General features: G+C 40.4%; 1 protein-coding gene across 7 annotated transcripts in view; it reads left to right on the top strand.

Moving 5' to 3' along the window:
* Positions 1–24,669, top strand: part of DMD (dystrophin) — a 1,135,346-nt gene that overhangs the window by 1,061,407 nt on the left and 49,270 nt on the right. For all 7 annotated transcript variants that reach the window (XM_056512754.1, XM_056512922.1, XM_056512842.1 and 4 more), the window contains 4 exons: positions 8,420–8,494; positions 15,960–16,161; positions 19,547–19,632; positions 22,227–22,384. In XM_056512754.1, coding sequence (XP_056368729.1) covers positions 8,420–8,494; positions 15,960–16,161; positions 19,547–19,632; positions 22,227–22,384 — 521 coding nt within the window. The remainder of the gene's footprint in view (positions 1–8,419; positions 8,495–15,959; positions 16,162–19,546; positions 19,633–22,226; positions 22,385–24,669) is intronic.

Here is a 24,669-nt window from a genome sequence, read left to right as displayed (position 1 = left end):
ATGTTCAGGCAGATTTTGTTTTTTTACTTGTGAAATTTCTTTTTCTCCTGCTATTTTCCTTTTCAGGAGCATGAAATGTCAAAAAACCAGTCCTCTGTCTGGATGGTTCTATTTCTTTTAAAGTTGAGACCAAACAGTCATTAATGGGAAAGCGACACTGATTTTAGCAAAGTATGCATAATATGTATTTTTATGAGTAAACTGAGGTGTTCATATATGTGTACCAAAGAGATTAGACAAGGTGACTCTTTGTGTATTGCCACATGGGTGAAGCTTTGATGAAAGTGCTACTGTATAACCTTCCGATTTATTTTATTTTTGAACTGGGTGTAATCACCATTGCCTAACTCTCACACAAACTGCATAATACAAGTATAACCCGTTTAGTCTTGAACAGAACCCTTGATGTATTTTCAGTGCTTTGCTTTGCCTCAGGTCAAAATGGTAATAATGGGATGTTTGAAGTCTTTTCAGGCTGTTCAGTAATATATTATCTGAGAAGATGTTATTAAAGTCGATTTTGTATTGCATACTCATTAGATCTTATTATTTTACCCCCCATTAGGAGCTAAATTTTGTTTCTAATTCGTATAAAGAAGCCAGTAAAGAGCTTAGTATGTATGCCTTTTTAAAAATCTGGTAAAAAGCATGAATTTGGCAAGCTGATAAATGTAAAAAAGAGAGACCAAGTACATCAATGCTGTCAAGAGTTTTCATTTCCATTTACCAACTCCTACACTTAGCCAGTATGGAATAATTATGTTATGTGATGTAGTTCTCTATACATGCCAGTATATTATAATTTGCTACAGGATGCTTATGTCTAATTTAAATTCTTACAAATTACTAAAAGCTTAATTTTTTTTAAGTAATCCTGGCATGAGGTAACATGTCTTACCTGTCTTACCTGTCTCTAAACTGCAAGAGACACTTCTCCAAGAAAGAAGAGTAATATTAATTTTGACATATCCAATTCACATACGTAAAAATTGTTGCAATACATTTTGCTAAAATGAGCGAATTTCAAGTGAGGTTTATATGTTCATTTTTCTGTCTTTAGAGTTCTGGGTACTAATAAAAATGAAGCTAAACTGCTTGGGAGCATTATTTTGTACTAATAAAAGAAGATAGCAATGTGCTGTGCACAGTCCTGTAACCTCCTCAATTGGGACTGCATCAGAGACAGCAGGAAGAATCTACAGGAAGAAATTATACTTTAATCTGCCTATGATTCTCTTGGAGCTCATTTGCTAAAACATAGCTGGTTATAAAGATGCTTGTTAAATACTTGATTGAAATGATATATGTGTATCAAAAAATTTCCAACTGATGGTTCTTTCTAACAGAGATTTTCTTTTTAAAACACTAAGATGCTTGTTCCTGACTGCTGTTTATTGTTTAAACAATGTAGCATTTTATAAGTGTTGGTGAAATATTTACTCAAGCTGAGCAATTTTTACTCTTCTTTAAGTTATGGCTACTTAAAGTTACATAATAAGCTGTCTTTATTGAATGACCTAATTGTTTAATGTTTAATTGAAGTGGCAGCAGGGAGTAAATGTTGATATAAATTAAATTAAAAAAGAATCATATAAGTTAAGAACATAGAGAAGAAATAAATGCTGAAATAGGAAAGGTAGTAAAAATCATGATATGTGAGCTTTGAAGGATCAGAAGCTCACAGACATCCCCTGGTTTGTATTTGCACCATTATGAACCACTCCAGTTTTCTTCTGACTTCTTCTGAAACTCTTCAAAGAATCAAGAACTGCTCCAGCTGCTTTTCTTTCCAAAATTAGTTCCTCTGCAGCACATCTACTGTTTTTACACTGTTCTTTTACATCCCCCTTACAAATTTTTTCATCCTTCATGATGACTCCAGGGCCTCACTGAAAAGGGAATTTGTTTTTTTTCACTGTCTTGGAGACCAAGGACCTTTGTGTGACAGGAAAGACAGAAGGAACAGGAATCGTTAAGTGGTCTGAGTTTGCTCAATTTTTTCAGATTATCTTCTGAGAGTGAGCATTTAATGTCAGACAGCTTAGCTCCTAATAGTAGTATTTTGCCTTTAAGCTGGGAATGACTTCAGCCTTTGCTGTGATGACCCAGGAGGACTTTGTCGTGCCATACTGTTAGTGTCCCCCTCCTCCAGCCTTCCTATGTCATGTCATGTCAGTACAAGTGTCCTCAAGGTACATTAGTGTCACCATGAGCAGTAATTGCAGTCAGATGCAGGATGCAGTCAGAATGTTGTTTATCAATCCTAATTCACCAAGGCAAGATGAGAGAGTGAAAATCATCCTCATCCTTGCAGGCTGCACTGGTGACAGCTCTCCATTTAATTTAGAGGATGGGGGGCAGTTCTCTATGGACTACATGAAAGAAATGTCAGAGTTGCTTAACACAAGGTGGGAGAATGCTGGAAGGCACCTCTGAGCTTTCAGCAGCAGCTGCTGTGTTGGTCTTGTGGCTGGCTTCTCTTGTGCAGCAATGTGAGCTTCTAAATCCCAGTGACCAAGGCTGACCAGCTTCATTCTCTTTGGTTGGATTTGTCCTTCTGAAATGCTGCCTGGAGAGATTAGACTGCCCCTGGCTACCATTACAGTTTGTATTAGCAGCTACTAAACCATGTATTTATTATGAAGTTTTATTCATACTCAGCTGTTTTCCATGTTTGCAGCAGTATGACCCATGCCTAGTACACACATCAGTCATTTGATTTCTACTGCAATCCAGTGAGATTATCCATAGGGCTTCTCTTTAAAGGTTGCTTATTCACTCATGTCCTTTTCAAGCCCATTTCAGAATATAGGATTGCTTGAATTCAGTCAGCCTTGGCCAGTCTAGAAGAGGTCATCTTTCTGTGTAATTGAGTCCTGTGCAGCACACACCTAACAGACAGTAAATGTAACTGTGGCAGAGAGGTAGAATTTAGGGGTAGCAGTTAACTTGGCATCTCTTGGAAATGAAAGCACAGCTGTATTAGCATGAAGGAGGCTCTTCAAGAGACAGTGAAGGGCTGTTCTGTTGCAGAATATTACCAGTATGGGAACATTTTGTTGCGCAGTAACTGCACTCTTGGTTTGAAAATGGACGCCTTTTATTATTATTTTCTGAAGTAGTTTGCAATTTATTTGTTTTAGGATTTTCCAGTATGACTCTTCTGACCAGAGTAGCTAAAAAGTTTCTGAACTTTCTGATTGCAAACTCTATTCATATCTGAGTCCCACAGTGGGATGTACCAGGTGTAAATCAAATCCTCTCTTACATTTTTGTGTTTGCAGGCTGAAGAAAAGACACTTCATTCTAAAACTCCCAAAGGTCATGTCGATTGGTCTGATTACAGGGATGCTGGCACGTGCTGTGGTGTTCAGCCACTGGGTCTAGATGCAATCAGTAGTATTGTGGTGCCCTGGGTACCTCCCACTTGTTCATTTGCAGAGACACTGTTGGCTTTTTCACTCAGTTGGACAGGCCTAGTACAACGTGCTGGGTCATTTCATGGAGAGTGGTTAAGCTGTACATAGAATAACAGTTTACTCTTATTTATTACCAAAGCAGTGTAGATGATAGCATTAATTATTGTTATAATAAAAGTCAATGGCTGAGACTCAGCTGATATTAAGCAGTGTAATTTGATTAATTTCTTTTCTTTGTGCATTTGTGTCATTTGCATTTTAAAATTACAATTCCAGAAGAGGCTGTAGGGCACCGTTAAAAGATTTATTTACAGGTTTCGGGCAGCAGGAGGAAACCCAGCATTCTTAAAAGCCAGGCAGGGAATCTCAGCTGTATTGAAACAATGTGAGTTGGAGCTTCTTGAAAAGGTGAGAGTGCCGATAATGTCTAATGGAATGTGGAAAGTTTAGTGGCTGTAGAGGAATTACTGTCTATTCAGGACTGTCCAGTAGAGAGTTTTTAACATCTGTTAGGAAGGCATTGTAATTCCCAAAATAGGTTATCCTCAGGCAGTGTATTTGTGAACAGTCTTTGAGCATGTCACAAGTTGTGGCTGAGTAAAGCTTTCAGGTTTTGAGGTTTATCACTCTAGGTTCACATTTTCTGTCCTTGTACCTGAGAATAAAAAAACACTCAGAACACTGTAAATCTTATCAAATGAAGATGAGGATTTAACCTGATGGCATCTAATTTCTTTAAAAGAATTAAGTTGTTAAGTTGCTAAATTTTACTCCTACCCCCTGAAGCATGTAAGCTGCTCATTTCAGTTAGTTGATGTCCAGACAGTGAGATAATTGCTCTCTGTAGGACCAAGTGAAGGGTGTGTGTTTTGCCCTCATTAACTAAAAAAGCACTTATAATAATATTCACAATAATATAAACAAGAAACCCATTTTTAAAGTACCGAAGAAAGGTAGTTTCAGGTAGAAAGGACTTCATGAGATGCCTTCATATTACATTGGGAGAGAGATAAATGATATGAACAGCCTTTGGTGGGAGTTATCCTGGCCCATCCCAGTGCTTTTAAACAGTGAGATGAGTCTGTCATACAGGATAGGAGGATATCAAATGGAGCCTCCCAATCACTCAGTAGATGCAGCTGCTGTTTAAGAACCACGATGTAAAGCAGTTCAGTTATAATATCTTATTTAAAACCTTCTTAAATAGGTTATTTTGGAAAACTCACTGATTTTAATTTTTTTATTGCTTTTATTTATTTTACAAGCTATTTTATTCAGTAAAAGCTCAAGAATATGAGAATATGTTTTTCCTCTTAATATACTACTCATATCCCAATGTAAAATACAGAATCTAGTAAGGGAGGGTTTAGAAAATAAACCCCATAGTACATGATTTTATCTGTCAGTAGTCAGTGAGACATTCCAGCAGGTGGTTTAAATCACTGATCACTTCTCAAATTAGTCAGGTTTTTTTGCTTGATTATCCACTAGCAAAAAGATCTGCTGCATGTAATTGCAGGTGTTTCTAGAATACTGTAGAAATAGAACATAGTCCTTATGTTTTGAGATTTCTCTCAATATGCAGAATTATGCAGAAAATGTTAGAATTTAATTATCTTATCATCTTTCCTCAGTATTTCTGATTTGAGTTATTCCTATCAGCAGTCTGAACTGAAGTACCCTTCATTAAAGCTGCATTTGTAATAAAAGCACTAGTTCTTGTTCACTGTTATCATGTTATTAGATGGAGAAAGATATATTCACTTGAACAGAGAGGTCATTCATGGCTGAATGATGAGAAAGTCATGATTTTTCTTTGCTCTGGGATGTAAATATGTCACCAAATATTCCTTCGTGATCCTTTCTTCTGTGTGCTCCTTTCCAGGGACCAGGTGACCTCTTCCACTGCATTGTTGTTTCAGACCATAAACAGATTATGCTCTTGGGCATTTACATTTTTTTGTTCAGACCTTGAAAGTTGCCTTCTGAGCAAGAAAAGGGAGTATTGTTAACAACTTGCAAAAGTTTCACAATACACCAAGTGCTTTTCAGCCCTCTCACCACCCTGTTCAGAAGATGAGGTGGTACATACTTTCTAGGAGTGGGAGGAAAGGGCTGGAGGAAAACTTGCGTGGTGCACTGAGCTTCTCAGCCTGCTCTAAAATGATAAAAGATTTGGAAGCAGAGCTTAAGGGTCCTAACTCTTTCACTGGGCCGAGGGAGGGTGGAGAAAGCAACATTTGGGATTGTTTTTTTTCTATTAGGATCCAGGAAGGAAAAAAGCAAAAACAATTTCACAACACAGAGAAGTAGGTTACTGCTGCTCGAGCCCCCTTCCTCCCTCCTCTGCCTCTTCCCAGCAGGAGCAGCTGGGATATGACCAGGCAGTGGATCTGTGCTCCTTGCTTGAGGTCCCCGCTCGCTGTCAGGGGTGGCTTTATGTCCAGCACTCCCCAGCCCAGGGCCAAGACTCATTCCCTGGCACTCTTGTGTTCTGTGGTTCATTTAAATGGGGTCTCATCCAGCAAGCAAAATATTTTGAGCCCAGTTAGGAGGGGCTTGGGCTCCTTTAATTGCTACCCAGAGCAACATGCTTGTTCCAGCAGTAGCCCCAGGGGAGGAAAGGCACCACAGACAGTTTCATAGGCATAGTGAGTGGAAAAGTGAAATCATTAAGATCCAATGACCTTAAGTGACTGTCACCATCTGGTAAGACAGCTGTCCATCAGGAGCATGGAGGTGGTGGCATAAGGAGGACAGAGGTGGGCAGTTGGCACAGGGACAGTAACTGGGTGCAGGCTAATCCTGGTGACAGCATAGAAGGTGGCAGTGGAGGTGTGTGGCGGCTCAGCCTTGGCTTGCAGAGCCAGATGAGCAGCGGTGCTGCTGCTTTTCCAAAACCTGAGATGAGGGCTCCAAAATGAGCACCTGGCATTGCTGCTTCATCATTTAGAGCAGATGCTTCTTGGCAGCAGTGTCGTTAAGGCTGATGATAAATTCAGTGTCTATTACATATACAGGAAAATAGATGTAAACTGTAGCACTTCTAGGATTAAATGTCTTCACAGATTGTACTTTCTGCCTTGATTGAGGCCTGAAATATGCATAGATATTTACTCACATTTCTGAAAATGTAAATAATAAATAGATAAGCTTTTTCAGAGCACTCAGAGAGAATTTAAGAAAGTCTTCTTCATTTTTGTCAAATGCTAGCCATAATATTCTTTTACAGAATACAAATACAGATTTGCAACAAGGGTACAAAATGTAATTGAATTCATGGTGTGTTTGTGAGAGACTGCTTTATTAATTTCCATTTAAGACAAATTAAGTCACTTTATTTAAACTTCTCACTATATTCTACACCACATAAAGGGTCTGTCAGGATGATAGCAAGAGACAAAGCTGGCGGGAGCAATATATAGAAGTGCCCATTAAAAAGGTGTGTGCAGCTGTGCAAAGAAAAAGAAATATACAAAGCTGAAACTTCCTTTTCTGCTCTAAGACATGTTTCAGAAATATTCCATATCTTTTATTAAGGTATACAAAAGTACTGAATTATCATACCTCATATTACTCATTCAGAACAGCTTAATTAAAATTAATGTAATTGAGACTATATTCCCTCTGCTACCTATACCTGTACAGCATTATAAATGATGTTGGGATAGTTATACCCAAGCTACCACATTTCAAACAGCTTTACAGCACCTTAGCTTGCATGCCAGCAAGGAAATGTTTTGTCTTTCCCTGTTTTTCATCATATTCTTTCTGTAAGAGTCTGTCAGGCTTAGAGGAAGCTTATTCAGCTAAAGAGACCTTTATTTTGAGCCACTACATTTTTCCCCCTAATGTTCTTTTTATATTTACATTGTAGTTTACATTTTCTAAATTCTTTCCCATCAGTAATTCCTTAGGCTCCATGGGTTTCATTAGTAAATTAAATGCATTCAGCAGTGTTGTCAGGTGCTGAAACTGGCTGGCACAAGCAGTGTATTTCTGTTCTGGAAAACCTTTAAGTTGCAATATGCCAAGCCATCTCTTGGGAATGATCCTTAGGCTGCACAGGAGTGTCTGTGCTCAGGAATTAGTTGGGTAGGTGACAGGGCCAAGAGCACATCTGTTTTTTCAGTGGTGGGTGGCTGCCCTGTAGTACAAGTGTGTCCTCTGCCACTCCTCAGTTCCCAGTGCAGCTGCTGGCAGTGCCCCTTGGGAACTAACTGCTGTGCTCTGGTCTGGTATGTCTTTGTCCCCACAGTGTCCAGTCTCCCTGGTTAAATTATTCAGTGGGGACTGGTGCTGATGTCCTTATTTTGTTAAACATATGAGGACAACTCTAGCAAAATTTGTGCCAGACAATGTCTTCCAACTGGGTGCCTTTCCCTGTCACTCTGCCAGAGCCACTGGCTCCCTGCCATTTTGCAGGTGGGGACCTGGAAACTCACCTGGCTGGGTGAGGTGGCTTCTCTCCAGAAAGGCTCTACATCTCTGGGCATGGCTGGGGCCTGCTTAGATGGAAAGCACAGAAGTTTAATTGAATATTTTTAATAAGCTTTTTGTTTTAGCCGTATCTGAGAGTCACTTGTTTTTTCCTGGGCAGAGGTTTTCCCTTGGGGCTGCCTGCACACAGTCTGGCTGGTGCATAAGGTGAGCAAGGAAGAGTTTTAGGGTCTCATCTCCCTCACAGTGCCTTTGGTGTGAAAAGTTCTGCAGTATCTTCAGACATACTGCTGCAGTCACTGATGTCCTTTCAAGTGCTCTTTAGTTCAGTGCCTTTGAACAAAAGGAAGTAACACTTTAGGACTTAGTGGGGTTTTTTTGGATGGTTGATTGTCAAGATTTGAGGGCTTTAGCTCAGTGAAATTGCTAACAATTTTTTCCCCCCTGCTCTTTTAACCAACAGGTATGGTCTTGTGGTTCAACATAACGATGTCTTTGTGAGTCTGGTTTTTTTTCTAGTGTGTTAAGCTGATCTTTTATTTTAATTTGCCTCTCTACAGCTGACCTGAACAACGTCAGGTTCTCGGCGTACAGGACTGCCATGAAACTCCGCAGGCTGCAGAAAGCTCTCTGCTGTAAGTATCTGCCTGTGCTTCACCTGCTGCCAGGAAGGCTCCATGACCAACACACGAGTTTATTCACAGATTGCAGAAGCAGAAAAACACTCCCACATATACCCCTGGCTCTGCCTGGTACATGGAGACCTCTCACCTGAAGGGCCTCCTGCTGCTGCTGGTTTGCATGATCATTACAAAAACAGAGTGCTGGGTGGTCTGCAGATCTGTCCCTTGCAAGGCAGAGCTGCAGTTCAGAAATAAAACTGAACATACCATACATATTTTTTGTCTTTACACTCTTTAGTCAGGTATTTTCACTGTATCATGTCACTGTGCTGTGTCCTGTGTCAGCCACAGCTTTACAGCCCGAAGGAATACAGTTGTGGTGTGTTGGGAACAGTGAGAGCTAGGGTGAAATAATCACTTCAGAGCTGGAGTTGCTAATGGTTTGTTAAGTTGAATCTTGAGCCCTGAGGGGTTATTGCCTTTAAATGAGATCATCGCAATAAACATTTAGCTTCATTTTTTCCCCAGCTTTTGGTCGTGTTGAGAAGTCTCTCATCAGCTGCACGTTAGTGATGTGCATGTTCGAACATTTTAATTCTCCCAACTGCTGTATGTTATTCTACTTTTCAGTGGAATTACATTTCCTTTTCAGCTTATTGTAACTTGATAGCTAAATAATTCGCTCAGAGTTCTCTTGATAGGCCAGTCAGTTGCCAAAGCAAGCAGTTTATTAGGCAGTCCAATTGGGAGGATTATTAAAATATTTTAACATTCACTATTTGGCATTTAATTACAGGGTTATATTTCTGACACAGTTGCAAATGTATCAACTGTTGATTTATCTCACGTTGGATTTGTGCTCACATGCTTTCTGGAACTGTGTCAAACCTTGGTATTTTTTAGCGTGTTTACTTTTAGGCTTATAAGCATGGGTGAATTCTGCTAAAGTGTGCAGACTTAATTTCTGAATGTATAAAAAATAGGGGAAAAAAGGAAAAAATAAACAATAAGTGAAAAGTCTTGTAACATAATGAAAGATTTCAAAATGAATGCAGTGATAAAGAAGGAATTATGATGACTAGAAATATAAACATCTTTCCATGTACAGCACTTCTGCCACACTCACAGTGGAAATGTGGTATAAAGAGACTGGAGTGATATGTAGTGAAAAGTATTCATAATCAATGCAGCACTGAAGGAAGCAGAATTTTTGGAATTAACTAGTTGGCAGTGCATAAGTGTAACTTGTAACAGGTTTTTATAACTGAAAGTGCAAAACTTTGCATCCTATTTTATCTATATTAGAATCATAGAATATTCTGAGTTGGAAGGAACTCAAAAGTATCATCCAAGTCAAGCTCCTGGCCCTGAGAAGGACACCCCAAGATTCACACCCTGTGCCTGAGAGCATTGTCCAGACGCTTCTTGAACTCTGTCAGGCTGGTGCTGTGAGCACTGCCCTATTCCAGTGTCCAGCCACCCTCTGGGTGAAGAACCTTTCCTAATATCCAAACTATGCCTCCCCTGACACAGCTTCACGCTATTCCTGTGTGTCACTGGTCAAAGAGAAAAAAAAATCGGTTCCTGCCCCTCCTCTGCCCCTCACAAAGAAGTTGTGACTGCAGTGAGGTCCCCCCTCAGTCTCCTCCAGGCTGAACAAACCCAGTGCCCTCAGCCCCTCCTCACTTAGCTTCACCTCCAGTCCCTTCACCATCCTCATTGCCTCTTTTGGGTGTTATTTAACAGCTTAATGTGTTTTTTGTATCATGGTACCCAAACTGCCCCAGCCCAGAGCAGAGCAGGACAATCCCTCCCTTGCCCTTCTGGCCATGCTGGGCCTGGTGCCCCCAGGACACACTTGGCCCTCCTGGCTGCCAGGGCCCTGCTGGCTCAGATTCAGTTTCCATCACCAGGACCCCCAGGGGCCTTTCCCTGCTGCTGCTTTCAGCCTCTCATTGCCCAGTCTGTCTGTCCATCCCGGGCTGCCCCATCCCAGGTGCAGAATCCAGCACTTTCCCTTGTTGAATTTCCCACGGTCGGTGACTGCCCAGGCCTCTCATTTGTCGAGGTCTCTCTGCAGGGCCTGCCTGCCCACAGGGAGCCAACAGCTCCTCCCGGTTTTGTACCACTGCAAACCTGCTCAGGGTCCCTTCCAGTCCTGTGTTCCAGTCCTTTATGAAGATGTTGAAGAGCACAGGGCCGAGGGTGGAGCCCTGTAGAACCCCACTAGTGACAGCTCCCCGCTCTGGTGTCACCCCGTTCACTGAACCCTTTGTGCCCCATCTCTGGGTCAGCTGCTCATCCATCCCTGATGGTGTGAGTGTGTTTTTTCAGCTGGGGGCTGGACATTTCATCCAGAAAGATCCCGTGGGATACAGTATTGAAAGTTTTACTGAAATCCAAAAAGTTTAAATGAACTGGCTTCCTTTGGTCAGCTAGCTGGGTTACTATGTCATAACAGGAAATTAAATTTGTTAAGCAGGACTTTCCCCTCGCAAATCTGTACTGGCTGTGACTGATTACTCTGTGGTCCTTCAGGTGTTTTTCAGTAACTGATTCCTCCCATTAAACAATTTTGGACTCATCTTGGACTTTTGCATTGGGTTTGTGTGGCCAGGTTTTGGTAGCAGGTGTCTCCAGGGGTGGTTTCTCTAAGAAGCTGCTGGAAATTTATCCCATGTCTGACACAGCCAGTGCCAGCCATCTCCAGACCTGCTGCTGGCCAAGGCCAAGCCCATCAGTGGCAGTGCCTGTAGGATAATCTAGTTGAGGAGGGTGCGAGAGAAAATCTGTTGCACAGCAGCAGCTGGGAAGGAGGAGGGGAAATATGTGAGAGAAACAACACTGCAGACACCAAGGTCAGTGCAGAAGGAGGGGGAGGAGATGCTCCAGGCGCCAGAGCTGAGATTCCTCTGCAGCATATGGAGGTGACCATGGTGAGCCAGCTGTGCCCCTGCTGCCCACAGAGCTCCACAGTGGAGCAAATATCCACCTGCAGCCTGTGGAGGACCCAGTGCCAGAGCAGGTGGGTGCCTGAGGGAGGCTGTGACCCATGTGAAACCCATGCTGGAGCAGGCTCATGGCAGGAATTGGGAGCTCTTGGAGAGGAGCCCACGCTGGAGCAGGTTTGCTGGCAGCACTGTCTGTTCCCAAAGGACTGCATCCTGTGGGAGGGATCCACTCTGGAGCAGTTTGTGAAGAAGTGCAGCCAGTGGGAAGAGCTTGTGCTGGAGCGGTTTGTAGGGGACTGTCTCCCGTGGGAGACTGCACACTGGAGCAGGGGAAAGAGTGTGAGGAACCCTCCCACTGAGGAGAAAGCAGCAGAAACAACATGTGATGAATTGCCTGCAGCCCCCATTCCCTGCTGCTGCTGCAGGGGAGGGGGTAGAGAATTTGGGAGTGAAGTTGGCCCTGGGAAGAAGGGAGGAGTTGGGGCATGTGTTTTAAGATTTATTACTCATTATCCTCCTCTGATTTGATTGGTAATGAATTCAGTTGATTCTCCCAAGTCTGTTTTGCTGGTGACACTAACTCGTGAGAGATCTCTCCCTGTCCTTATGTGACGACCCGTGAGCCTTTCAGTGTATTTTCCCTCCCCTGACCAGCTGAGCAAGCTGAAGTCATTTCATCTCTTGAGGTTAGATTTAGGTAAATTTTCAGAGAATTGATGCTCTCAGAGACATGCAGTGGCACTTACACTGATTACTCTAGCACATTCTTCATACTTGTATCTAAGGAGAAGTATTTAAGGAATTTGGTTAGCAGGCTTTGTTCTTACAAATATTTTTGCCTGGAGACACCATCATTGTATTTGTGTATTCTATCATTTCAGTGTCGCTTGTGAACTCAGTTCAATTAGATTTTTTTTAAAACCTCAACTCACTACAAAATTATTTTTCTGCATTTTGGCAATAGTAGAAATTAGGGCACAGTGCTGGATTTCAGGGCTCCTACTCAAAGCCAAAATCCCACTTGCAGTAGGTGCTGCTTTTAGCTCCTACTTTTCATTTCTGTTTTAAAATTGCAAGTTTTAGATATATATATATATCTGTATATGCCTATATATATCTATATATCTTCTTTTCTGCAAACTTCATAGAAAACTGCCATTTTTTCTACTGAGGAGTACTCTAAAAATGTATGTTTTATAGAAGGCCTGCAAAACTAAAGGTATAGCCTATTTCTCAGCGGCAAGAATAGAAACGCTTTAAAAAGGGAGCTGTACTTAAACTGTGGTTCTTTTCAGTTCATAAATCAGCCCAATGAACATTAAGACACTAAGGTATTAAACCTAAAGAAGAATGTGGAAAATAGCATTCCTTAACAAATAAATGCTTATCTGTTGTGTTACCCAGTGTATGGCTTTATCATTTCAGCCTTCAAAATTGTTGTGATCAAGCCAGGTGTAACTATTGCAACGGGTTTTTTTAAATGTGCAGATTCCTTTGATAATCACATCAAAGCATGATGACTTTTCTTGTTTTGCAACTTTTTAAAGATCTGATCTTCAAGTGCAAGCCACATCAGGACATTGGGATATCAATAAAATGAGATGTATTCACAAACTTTTCTTGGAAATGCAGCAAAAGAAAATATTCAGGAACTTTTGCTAGGGGTATGTTTTCCTTTAATTGTATGCAGACTAAATTAAATATATTTTTTTAATGTGTCAGCCAACAGCAGCAGGTTACAGAGGAGATGATCTTGCATTCTGGGAGGACCATTTATACTTTTTATTACCTGCCATATGTTGAGTTTTTCCTAAGATCAGTTTATGACCCCTAGAGTGTACTTTCTCTTGCCTGTTAATTGTCACTTCTGTCCTTCAACTGGTTAGTTATTCCATATTGTCTTTTATACTTCTCCTGCAATCTGGCAGTGTCTAGTTAAAAACATCCTAACCTTTTCCTCTATTGCCTTAGAGGCCAAAGAAATATTTATATAAATTACTTAGACTTCAAAGAAAGCTAGAAGCCACTGCTCACACAGATTTTGGAGTCAGTTTTGGAATTTTAAATAGAAAACTCTAAAAGAGTGTCAGAGTACCCAAAAGAAATGCAAAGCATAAAATGGCGTGGCTTATTTCAAGTAAAGCTTTAAAGCTTTTCAAATCACTGCATGGTGCCAAATACTCAGCTTTTCAAATACATATCTGACTGTGGAGCTTGTCCTGTGCAGGTTGGTCATTCATGGGACCTCTGCTTTTAGGAAAGAAATATGCAGTTCTGTGTTCTGGGAGAGAACCCCACGCAGACATTTCTTAAGTCTTGGTGGAAAAGATAAAGGAGCATCTTAATGTGATGAAGGCCAGAGCCTTCCTTTTTCCCACAAGAAGAGAAAAAGCAGAATGTGTTGGCAAGCGCTTTTTGCTTGTTAGGAGATGATTGTGTGTTAGAAACTCCGGGATAGGACAGGAGGTTGATGAAGAGTGGGCTGAAAGGCTTTTCAGAAAATGCTGCTTATTAACAGGAAAAGCTTTCACAAAGTGGAATGACCCATGTTTAGCAGTAGCTGCATTTATAATTATCTGCCACTCAGGCGCCTGAGGGGTTCATTTAATTACCGTTGATTCGTTGTCTCACAGGAGCTGAGAGTTCAGCCTAAAGCTCAGAGTTATAGGTGTTGTGAGGGCTGTGCTCTATTTTCAATTTGACTAATGAATTCTTAGAAGAAAAACATCTTTCTGAGACACTCAGGAACGGATCTGATGCGTTTGCAGGATATAACACTGACCTTAGCATAGCTATATTTTTTATGCTAGTAGGTTAGGCATAATATTCCAAAATACTTTATTTTAATAAATGTCTATATGCTAATGGGAAAAAAATTAAAATTCCAATAAAACCCTGCACAAAGTCATGGAGTCAAATTTCTTGGTGTAATAACATTCCAAGGTGTCCTTATTCACTCTAGCACTAGGTATGTTAGGCCCAGAAGGGAAATTTTCAGAAGTGCTTAAGGGATTTAGTAGCAGAAGTGAGTCCCTATTGATTTCCAATGAAATGTATACTCTTGAAATTCATTTGGCAATTACAAAATCTCAGCATACTGTCCAAGCAGTGTTGCAAACCAGCCCTGTGGGCAGCTAAAGTATTTCTCATCTCCCACTAGGACATCAAAGGGGCAGTTTCATCCTAGGTAAAATAGGATATGCAAGTGTGAATTTGCCAAATGGGCCCTTAAACAGGATCAAGTTCCAAAAAACATTCCTGTATGATGTTCTGCATTTAGCCTCTGCTCATTCTGGAATTTTTTTGACATTATTAAGAGATGTTGGTTATCGCAACTCGAGAAGGCACATTTTTTATTCCAGTGAGAGAAAAACTGGTCTTGCAGTTGAGTCAGTTCATTTTCCAGTTTTGTGAAGAATTTCCTGGATGATTTTGGGCAATTCATTCTGGACCAGATGCTACTCCCTTAGGTCATATTACATTGTGCTGCACTTTGTGACTGTTCATGGTTATGAGCAAGATTAACAGCATCTGGGCTTTAACACCCCCATTGCCCACACCCTAGAAATTCACTGCGAGGAATTATGAAGTGTTTTCCTGTGGCAGCCGGAAGATCGTCATCAAGCATCTCATCTTTCTGATTTCCTTTGCTCTTATTTCTGCCTCACTTTGTAAATGGACATCCCATAATTTTGTGTGCCCTAAGTGTGATGCTGCTTGGTAATTGTTAGTTTGCAGAGGTCAAGAGCTGGGAAAGGGAAGTTCAGTTTTGCCCTGGACATCCGCATTTCAAACTGCAACTGACTTAAATTGGAATAAAAATCAAGTTTTTAAATGTCTGTGACAAAAAACTCTGTTGCATGTTGACTTATAAGTTTAAATGTGCCATACTCTGTAATGACATAGAGGTATTTAAAAATATAAATGCTCTTCAGAATTAAAAATGGATACATTTAATTAATAATATTGAAACAGGGCATTTAGTGCTTCCAGAACCTTCTTTTCACTGTCCTCGCTAGAGGAAAAGTAACAGAGAGGTTAATCACAGTTCAGCTCTGATTTGTTTGCATATTCCTTGTGGAATTTGGTTTGGTTAAGACTGCTTGACTTCTCTAAGAAATGGGCAGCACATCTCGGGAAAGCTGATGACTGTGCTATGGCGAGAGCACGTTTGGTGAATGCAGTAATCAAATATTAGCCTGTCTATCTGTAGGAACATAAAGCATGAAATACATAATTTTTACTTGCACAGTAATTTGTGCAATATCTCCATAGAACCCAAGAGCATAAGTACTTTACAGCTAAAAATGAAACAGATACATACTGGTCTCTAAGGTCACAGCTAAATAACAGCGCATCTGTAGGAGTCCTGAAACCAGTCTTGCATGTGACTTTCAGAGGACATTTTACATCCTCTGGCCAGGCACATAAGCCAAGTACAGTGCTCTATTTACTTTTTGGATGTGGGCAATACAACCACTGTTTCTCTTCCATCTTTATGGTTGTGTATTTTTTTATTCCAACAGTGGATCTTCTGAGTCTGTCTGCTGCATGTGATGCCTTGGACCAGCACAACCTCAAACAGAACGACCAGCCAATGGATATTCTGCAGATCATTAACTGCCTGACCACCATTTATGACAGACTGGAGCAAGAGCACAATAACCTGGTCAATGTTCCCCTTTGCGTGGACATGTGCCTCAATTGGCTTCTGAATGTCTATGACACGTAAGTAGGGGGGGCTGAGGTCATGGGAAAGCTCCAGAAACTTTCCCAGTAGCAGAAGGGGAGGGGAAAGGTGTATTGAGCTGTTTGCCTCATGATAGTGTGGGTGACTTGGAGCTGAAAATAGAGTAGTTGAAGTGAAAGTTTAATAAACCTAATGGTTTAATGGCTGCATTTAGCTGAATCGATACAGCCCTTGGTTAGCCTTACAATCCTGGATTTATTAAGCTGTGCAATGAGAGAGCTAAAAAATAACTTTTTAAGCAGATTTTTGTGTTCAGACTAATTCTGTGACTGCATGTCTATCCACAGTAGGTCATGCCTTTACATGGCTTTTTAATTTATTTTGATAAAGAAGTTCAAGAGAATTATCAAGAAGCAACAGAATGAACATCATATAAACTCTTTCCTGTCTATACTTCTGGATGTTAAACCTTTTCAAATATGTCAATTTTCTATAGCTTTCTATCTGTCACAAAGATGGAAGAGGGTAATCTCTTGTCTAATGTGCTTAAAACTCTTAGCTGTAAGAAGATTTGAGAAATATTTAATTAAAAATTTAATTTTAAAAAGTGTACGCATCAGTATAAGAACAACAGACTAAATATACCTGAAGAGAATTTATGAGTATTCCTTTTAAGTGGGTTAATGATGCTGCTTATAATGCTTAGGCAAATTCCAACATATGTTTGTAAACTCATTTTAGAATAAGCCATTATATTTGTATTTGGTGGATTTAATTTTTAAAAAGTCAATGGAAGTACTTTATTTATGTTTTTAAGGTTTTTTTCAGCCGCTTTCAGCCAGACATGTTCTTTACTGTGGCAGAATAAACATTTACCTATAGAATTGGAAGGTCATGGGACAATTACTGTATTTTCATTGACATTTTGAACCCTACTGTTGTTATAGGGCCATAGCATTGTTCTTTCATCCACCCTTTGTCACAGCAGTGAAGTTTCAGTGATCACTTGCACAAAAAAGTGCAGATTTCTATAGATCATGTCTTCCTGAAGGATCACCTCCAATAAGTCCGTTTTTTGTGACATCCCCTGCAGCAGCTGCAGTATCCTGTGAAGTGGATTACCCAGATTACATTATATTTCTTTTAGTTTACCTTTTAGTTTTCTTTTGTGTACTCGGGAGTGGGGCTATATTCATTCAAGAGCCAGATTTTATTTGCTGGCTTTGTCAATCTGCTTTGGCTTTCACAGAACAGAACAGTGATCCACTTCTTAGTTACCATGAACCATAAATAACATCTAGATGAAGACTCCCAGTGAAAACAAAACATATGCTAGGGATGTTAATCTGTATCAGTCACATAAGAGGCAGAGAGGGAGCTAAAGGTCATTCCACAGGCTGCTTCTAAGCTGAACTGTCCAATTTAGATGTGACTAGCCATGTCCAGTCTAGCTTTCTTTATGTTGCACTGTGCTGGAAGTACAACATTAGAAATTATAATTATCTGCCTTCAGGCAGTTCCCTAGCTATGCTAGGGAGCTGCATATTGCAGGGCACAATGGAACACAGAGGTGTTTTATGTGTGAGGAAAGCTTGTAGCTATTTTACCAAAATTCAGGTTTGAATTACACTGGTAAGAGAGGCGACCTTGGGGTTACGTGTGTTTAGTTTTCATTGTAAACTTAATAGGCAGAGATCAACCAAAGTGCACAGCGCTACCGGAGACATTTAATTAAATGTACTGCATCTTTACTTTTCTTATAATTGAAAACTGTCATTTGTAAAGATATTAATCGAATTCACAGTCAATGACTGATCTAATTATGGGTACAGCTCTGCAAATCCAGCACATTTCAGATTTGTTTTAATTGATCAGTCACTCATGCTCATTTGCAGTAGCATGCTAAATTATTGGTTTGACTTGGGAGGAGAGGAGAGTGAACTGAACAACTCATGATTCGTACAAGTTTCAATTTAATTGCCTTGCAGAGCAATCATTATTCTATATTCTTCTCTTGTATAATTTGCATGAGTCTGGTATTCATCAGGAGGAGTTTCTCAGGGCACAGATGATAATTAATTTGAAAAAGATTTGAGGGAGAAGAGTAAGAGGACCGGAATGTGGAAAGCATAGGTAAACTACTGTTACTTATGCCTGATGAAACACACAAGATTCTTTAATAAAAATTCTAAATTTGGCTTTGTCCACAGCTTTCTGTCTGTACCTTTTATAGGGTTTGCAGGGGAGATGTGTGGGTAAATGAGCACCGCTAGCTCCTCAGCTCTTTCACAGGATTCAAAAGACCACATGCATCTTTACCTGTGGTGCAGCCTGATGCATGACCGTGGCCTGCCTCTACATGATTTATCTTATTCCCAGTGGGGGCTTTACTGGTGTGTTTCAAAGCTGTTGATAAGGCTCTGCTTGAAAACTGTTGGGTTTAGGCATTAGCTTCCTGTTTTGTGTATGTCTTTGTTTTCAATAGATGTTACATATTTGAAATGCTATGAGAAACAAAAGTCTGGGGGGGAAGCCAGCCACTGGAAGTAAATTGAGTTAAAGCAGATGACAGAGAAGATGTGAAGGTTTGTCACTGTGTTGCCTGCAGCTCAGAGGAGGATGTTGTTCTCACTGTCACGTTAGAAAGCAAAAGCAGTAGCGTGGGCATGTTACAAGGCAGTAGTGAGAGTGAGGGGAGGCTGACAGGCAGCAGAGGCTGGTTGGAGTGTCCCAGCCCCTTGGCACTGTACAGGAGAGGTTTGAGTGCTGAGAGGAGGAGCTCAGAAACCACACCAAGGTGTTAATGGCATAGCTGTACAGCCTGCCTGCCTTGCCATGATTTCTAGGCAGGCTTTCTCATTCATCTGAACATATTATAAGTGTCTCTGTCACTGCACACTGCTGGCAAAGGTCTCTTTTTTGTGCTTGGCTTCTTGTTGCCTTTTCAGGCAAGTCAGGGCATGGCTGACAGTTAGCAAAGACTTTCTAAAAATGACTGCTACATCGGATTTCTGGTGGAAGTAGGCAGTATTGTCTTTGGCAAAAGGACTGGTTTGCTGTTCTGTCAGGTCCCTCATCTCCTCTGAGAATCACTCAGCAGCAGTTCATAGAGAAGCCTGTTCGAGGAAACATGGGGTAAAGACCTTCACTCACTTTTTCCATAAAAAGGAGATGAGTAGTTTTTTCCAATCGAGACCGTTTTGGGTAGAATTGATGCAACAGCACAATGCAGTTCACCTATGCCTGTGAAGCCAAAGCAATGTTTTATTTTTCACTTCTAGCTTAACTAATAACCATCCAGCTTGAGTGTTCTCTGTGAGATTTAATTTATGAAGACTACAGTACTGCAGTGAGCTTGGTTATAGCAAACAAATTATAACATGAATGGATTGCATTATCAGCCAATGTTTTCTTTTCCATTAGGGGTCGAACAGGAAGGATCCGTGTCTTATCTTTCAAAACTGGTGTCGTATCCCTTTGTAAAGCACACCTGGAAGATAAATATAGATGTAAGTTGATGTAATTATTTTGGGTTTGCCTTATGTTTGTGTTCCTGTTTTATTCCTCCTGTTTATTTATTGAATAAACATTTAAATAGTATACAGAGACATTATTTTAGATATTGCACATGCAGAGTGTGTTAATTCGTTTCACCTTGTACTTTTAAGTTATTTGTTCTCTGTAGTATTAGGTAATTTAGCACTGTGGTTGCCAAACATTTTTGATCTCATCCCTCCCAGCAAAAAAAAATTTGACCTTGCACCCTCTAGTAGATGTATATCTATTTACAAAATATGTACATGTACCATTGTACTAATATATTGTCTACTTTATAAGGCATACCAAAACTAGAAAGTTAGGAAGGCTGTGATAAAGATTAAATAAACACTATTTTGAAGCATTCAATTGAATCTATTATCTGTACAAAAAGTATTTCTTGACTGCACTCTAATGGATTGTCTTGAACACTTGCTGAGGCACAAGAACCCCTTTGGAGACCACTGGTTCAGCACACCTTTATACACAAAAATACATGTTTGCAGGACACTTGCATTACACTATTTTAAAATATATTGACTTTTTTAAATGATTCCACATTGTGGTCAGTCTTATTATGTACATTGTGTTTAAATATAGTTTCTATCTTTAAATAAATACATTTTAAATAAATAAATATTAAAAATGTGCAAATTTTGCATAATTTAAGAGAGGAAATACTTGCAAAAATTCCACTTGCAGTCTTAGTTTTACCTGACTAATGAGTCAGTTCACTAATGAGACTAGGATCCAGAAAAGAACTGCTGATAAATGTAGTTCTCAAGAGTAACTTTCTTTTTGAATTAACTGGTATCACTCATTCATGCACTTAAAAATGCCACTGAAAACCCAGCCTTTTGGGTTTGACCCAATACCATAGCAGTTCTTCATCAATTGCTATATTTTATTCTCTGCTAATGCAAGCTGAAGAACTCAAAAGAGAAAACAGAGAGGACCAACAGCAGGGTCTGTGCATGACAATGTGTAATTGGATCAGATTTTAGGGCAATCACAATGAATGTCACAGTTTAGATTTCTAGATGTTTCATGTGAGTGTTAAGAAAAAAGTATTCAGAAAAATCTTTTAAGAAAATTACTCAGTACAGATATTTTTCAAAATGACATTTCATTGAAGATTATCAAAGTTATAAAGGAAAACATTTATTCATGTTTTAGATTCTCCTGCAGTGTGTGTGTGTGCACAGTAATGCATAACCTATTAAGTGTCCTATAACCTTGCTGAGGACACAGAGTTTTAATGATGGGGAAATTGGAAGCTGAATAGCTGTGGGAGAGGAAGGAATTGTGTCTGTCGTGCTGTGGTCTGGCTTTGCCATCCATGCTGAAGTCATTGCTGCAAGTATGCAATGTCTTGCACCCATTACCATTTTTTGTCTCATTTGTGCAGCAGAGCAGAGTAGGTTTTGCTGGAGCACAAGTCTTAAGGCTTACGGAGGTGATTGAAGCATTCATCTCAGAATTATTCATTATAAAACTAGACCTTGCAAGAGTGAAATTCATGTAATTAAAAATAATCCTTTCACTATCTATTCCTTTATTCCTTTGGAAGAAAACAGGTGTCAAAGCAGTGCTAGGAAGGTTAGCTCAAGCAGTGCTGAAGCACCTTTATAATTGTATCCCTGGTGTTGGGTGAAATATTGAAGGGACTCCAAAAAAAGAGCATTATTTCATTCTGGTCTTATTTTGCTCTCTTTTTTTTTTTTTTTCTAAACTGTTGAAAAGTAAGGAGAATTTATCCAGGTAATGTCAACAGAGATGTTGCCAAGTAAATATTTCATTTAATAATAAGCTGTTTTTTCTTTTTATTATGAATTCTATAACCTCCTCAATATATACATAGTATAATTAATTCCCACCGAATTAAATTGAGCTTATGAAGGGATAAAAATTCTGTTCTGTAAAGATTCTTTTCTAGAATGATGCAATAACAGAACATGGCTTCAAGCAACATTTCACTTCAGAAGCAAAAAATTAATATGATATTAAAATTTCTGATGAATGGCAGGTTCTGCCATGCTGTAACTTTTTTCATTTATTTTAGAAATTCTCTTGAATTAAAAGATCATCATATATCAAAGTCAGGGAGCTCTTGCTTTTTAACTCATCTGGAAGAGAAGTGGATTCTCTGAGTTGTACGTTGATTGCTAAGACTTGAAAAGCTGCTTCATGGTGTATGAAATTATTTTACCATTAAACACTATTTTTAAGACATCTGTGTTGTGGCTTGAAGACCCTGCTGTTTAGTTATCTGTGTTATGGAGTCACTGGGTGTACAATCAGTTTATTAACACAGGAGCTGTGTTAGAGTGGCCTTTCTTCCCAGGTACAAGCCAGTAACATTGTTAAAAATTGCCATTAGACTCACATTTCGCAGAAAACCCCCAGTGTTTATGAGAAAAGCAGCAGCCAGACTGAAGTCATGTTTGTGTTCGTGTCCACCAAGGCTGTTGACCGCACCTGCGAGCCTTGGAAACAGCACCAGTCTGGGCTGCTTGCCACATCCTGGTAGCCATGCTTGACCTCTGGTGTCCTTCTCCTTCCTCAGACCTGTTCAAACAAGTGGCGAGTTCCACTGGCTTCTGTGACCAGCGCCGGCTGGGGCTGCTGCTGCACGACTCCATCCAGATCCCGCGGCAGCTGGGGGAGGTGGCCTCCTTCGGGGGCAGCAACATCGAGCCCAGCGTCAGGAGCTGCTTCCAGTTTGTGAGTTCACGTTCTGCTGCCTCTGAAATTTCCACTGGGTGTTTTGTGTTGAGCTCGCCTGTACTTCCGAGGGGGATTGGAAATCTGGGATGAGGATTAGGGTGCTGTGGGTTGTGTGGTGGCCACTGGCATATTAAACTGCTCCTTTGACAATGTGTATTTGAATTAGCTCAGACAGCAGGTAGTTGTCTGTGGGGCTTCTGTTGCAACTGAACCCTGCAAACAGTGTAAGTCTTTGTTGCAGCTCCTGGCTGTACAGTTTTCTATTGCCCAGCAGAAGATAACTGTTAATTGCTGCCATGTAGGTGTACGGCAAGTGGTTTTCCTGAATTTTGGCCATGTGCATACCAGTGACAGCCAGGTGCCCAGGGGAGCAATAGGGAACTGCCTGCAGTGCTGTCTAGGGGCAATGAGTGCTCGATGAGCTCCTTCCACTCCTTGAATGGATAGTGCCGGTTTTCTTTTAAAGAGTACTGAAAAAATTCCTATCCTGTCTGTTGAGGAATACACAGCAAACTGGAGGCTCTTTTTCAAACTTGTAAATTATTTAATCTGGGGAGGAAGAGAGTTAAGGGAATTATTCATCCTTATCATAACTAGCAGCAGAATGCACAAGATGAAGACAGCTGCCTAATGAAAAGGTAGAGGAGGGGAGGTAATGTATGGTCTGTGATTAACTCTAAATGCATCTTCTACATTACAATGGAAGAGAGCTTTTTCCCATCTCTTCACTGTCCCTGAGGGGTTTTTTTGTTTGCTTGGGGAAGGGGGGAGTTGTTTGCTTTTTTGCCTGCTGCTCAAGTTTCATTATGTAGTAGTTTCAGTTCTGTATTAAGCAAAACGCAGCAAGTGTTTTCAATGAATATTAATGCTTGGAAGTAGACTGCTTACACACAATGACTATGAAAAGAGTCTAATTCCAAAATCACCACAAACTTCAGTTGTGATGGGACATTTACTTTCTGTATTTTTGATATTTCTTTTAACAGATTAATTCTACAGGATTTACATTTTACTGTTTCTGTCATTCATGTCTTGACCTTTTATAATTCTAATCTGTATTTGATGCAGATTTCAGAATGAGTGCTGTATAGGGCTAGGTCCTGGGTGGATAACTCATGCTTATAAAGTGTGCACTGTAATGTTGCTGGGTCCTTTCAAGCCTTGACTTCCATGTTGGGCTTTCAAGTGACACCAACACAAAATGATTATGCAGCAAATCCGTGGTAAAGATTTTGTCCAAATGACCATCCTCAGAAATTAGGACTCACTGGTTCTGTCGTTTTCCCAAGTGTATGTGAACAGCACTTTAGAACCATTGAAAAACTGATCAGGAAAGTGACCTCAGAATCTGGCACAACCGTAGGTTTTTTTTAAAGAGGGCTGTCATACTGTATGTTTTCACCAGGAATAAAACAATATAAAATCACAGTGATGAAACACACCAAACACATTTTTTTAAAGTAGGAAGAAGACGCTTAGAGATGGTCCTGTGCAAGTCTGGGAGTTGGATTCAGTGATTCTTGTGGGTTCCTTTCACCTCAGCTTATTCTGTGATCTTGTGATAGCTGTTTATTTGAACAAAATGAGTTTGCATGGTTGTCATTAGAAATGAAGAAATACATGCCAACAGGCTGAACGTTGTACCACATCCAGCTGCTGGCATTTCTAGGAACAGCACAAGCACAACTGGACACAACCTTTATCATGCTCAGAAATCAGACCATCAGAAAACCTGAGGTTTCCTTCTCTTACCTGCACTGAAAAATAGATTTTCTTCATACCTGCAGTAGGAGGAATGTCATCCTCTGTTTTGTCTTCTGGATGAAGCTTCTTTTAACTCTCAGAGTGCAGGTTGGTTTCCAGCCTGGGCTGCAGCAGAACAGATCTTGGAGGGACAGAAAGGGGATGGAGGCTGAGACAAGGAGGGAAGATGGAAGAATAAGTGGGATGCAGTCTCTGGGAGAAGAGCACAAATCCAAACATAGGGAAAGCCCTAATGAGGGTGAGGGAGAAGGAATTAAGGAGTGGAAAACAAGGATGGCTCTTAGGGAATGACAGTAAGAACAGCAGTAAGAACAATAGTGATGAAGGAAACAGTGTGGTTAGAATGAGGCATGAGAGAAAGGAGCAGCCAGGAATGGAGATGGGGAAAGAGATAAGAACTTTCCATAAGAAAGGGATAAGGGGAACACTGAGACATCCTTTTGGTGTAGGGTGCTGGGCACCAGGATCCACAGGCTGGGGGACAAGCATGGAAGTGCTGATGGAGGAGAACATGGAGC

Source organism: Oenanthe melanoleuca, chromosome 1 (genome assembly GCF_029582105.1).
Source record: "Oenanthe melanoleuca isolate GR-GAL-2019-014 chromosome 1, OMel1.0, whole genome shotgun sequence".
NCBI classification, from domain to species: domain Eukaryota; kingdom Metazoa; phylum Chordata; class Aves; order Passeriformes; family Muscicapidae; genus Oenanthe; species Oenanthe melanoleuca.
The sequence above is the reverse complement of the archived record's forward strand: the minus strand, read 5'-3'. Positions and strand labels throughout refer to the sequence as shown.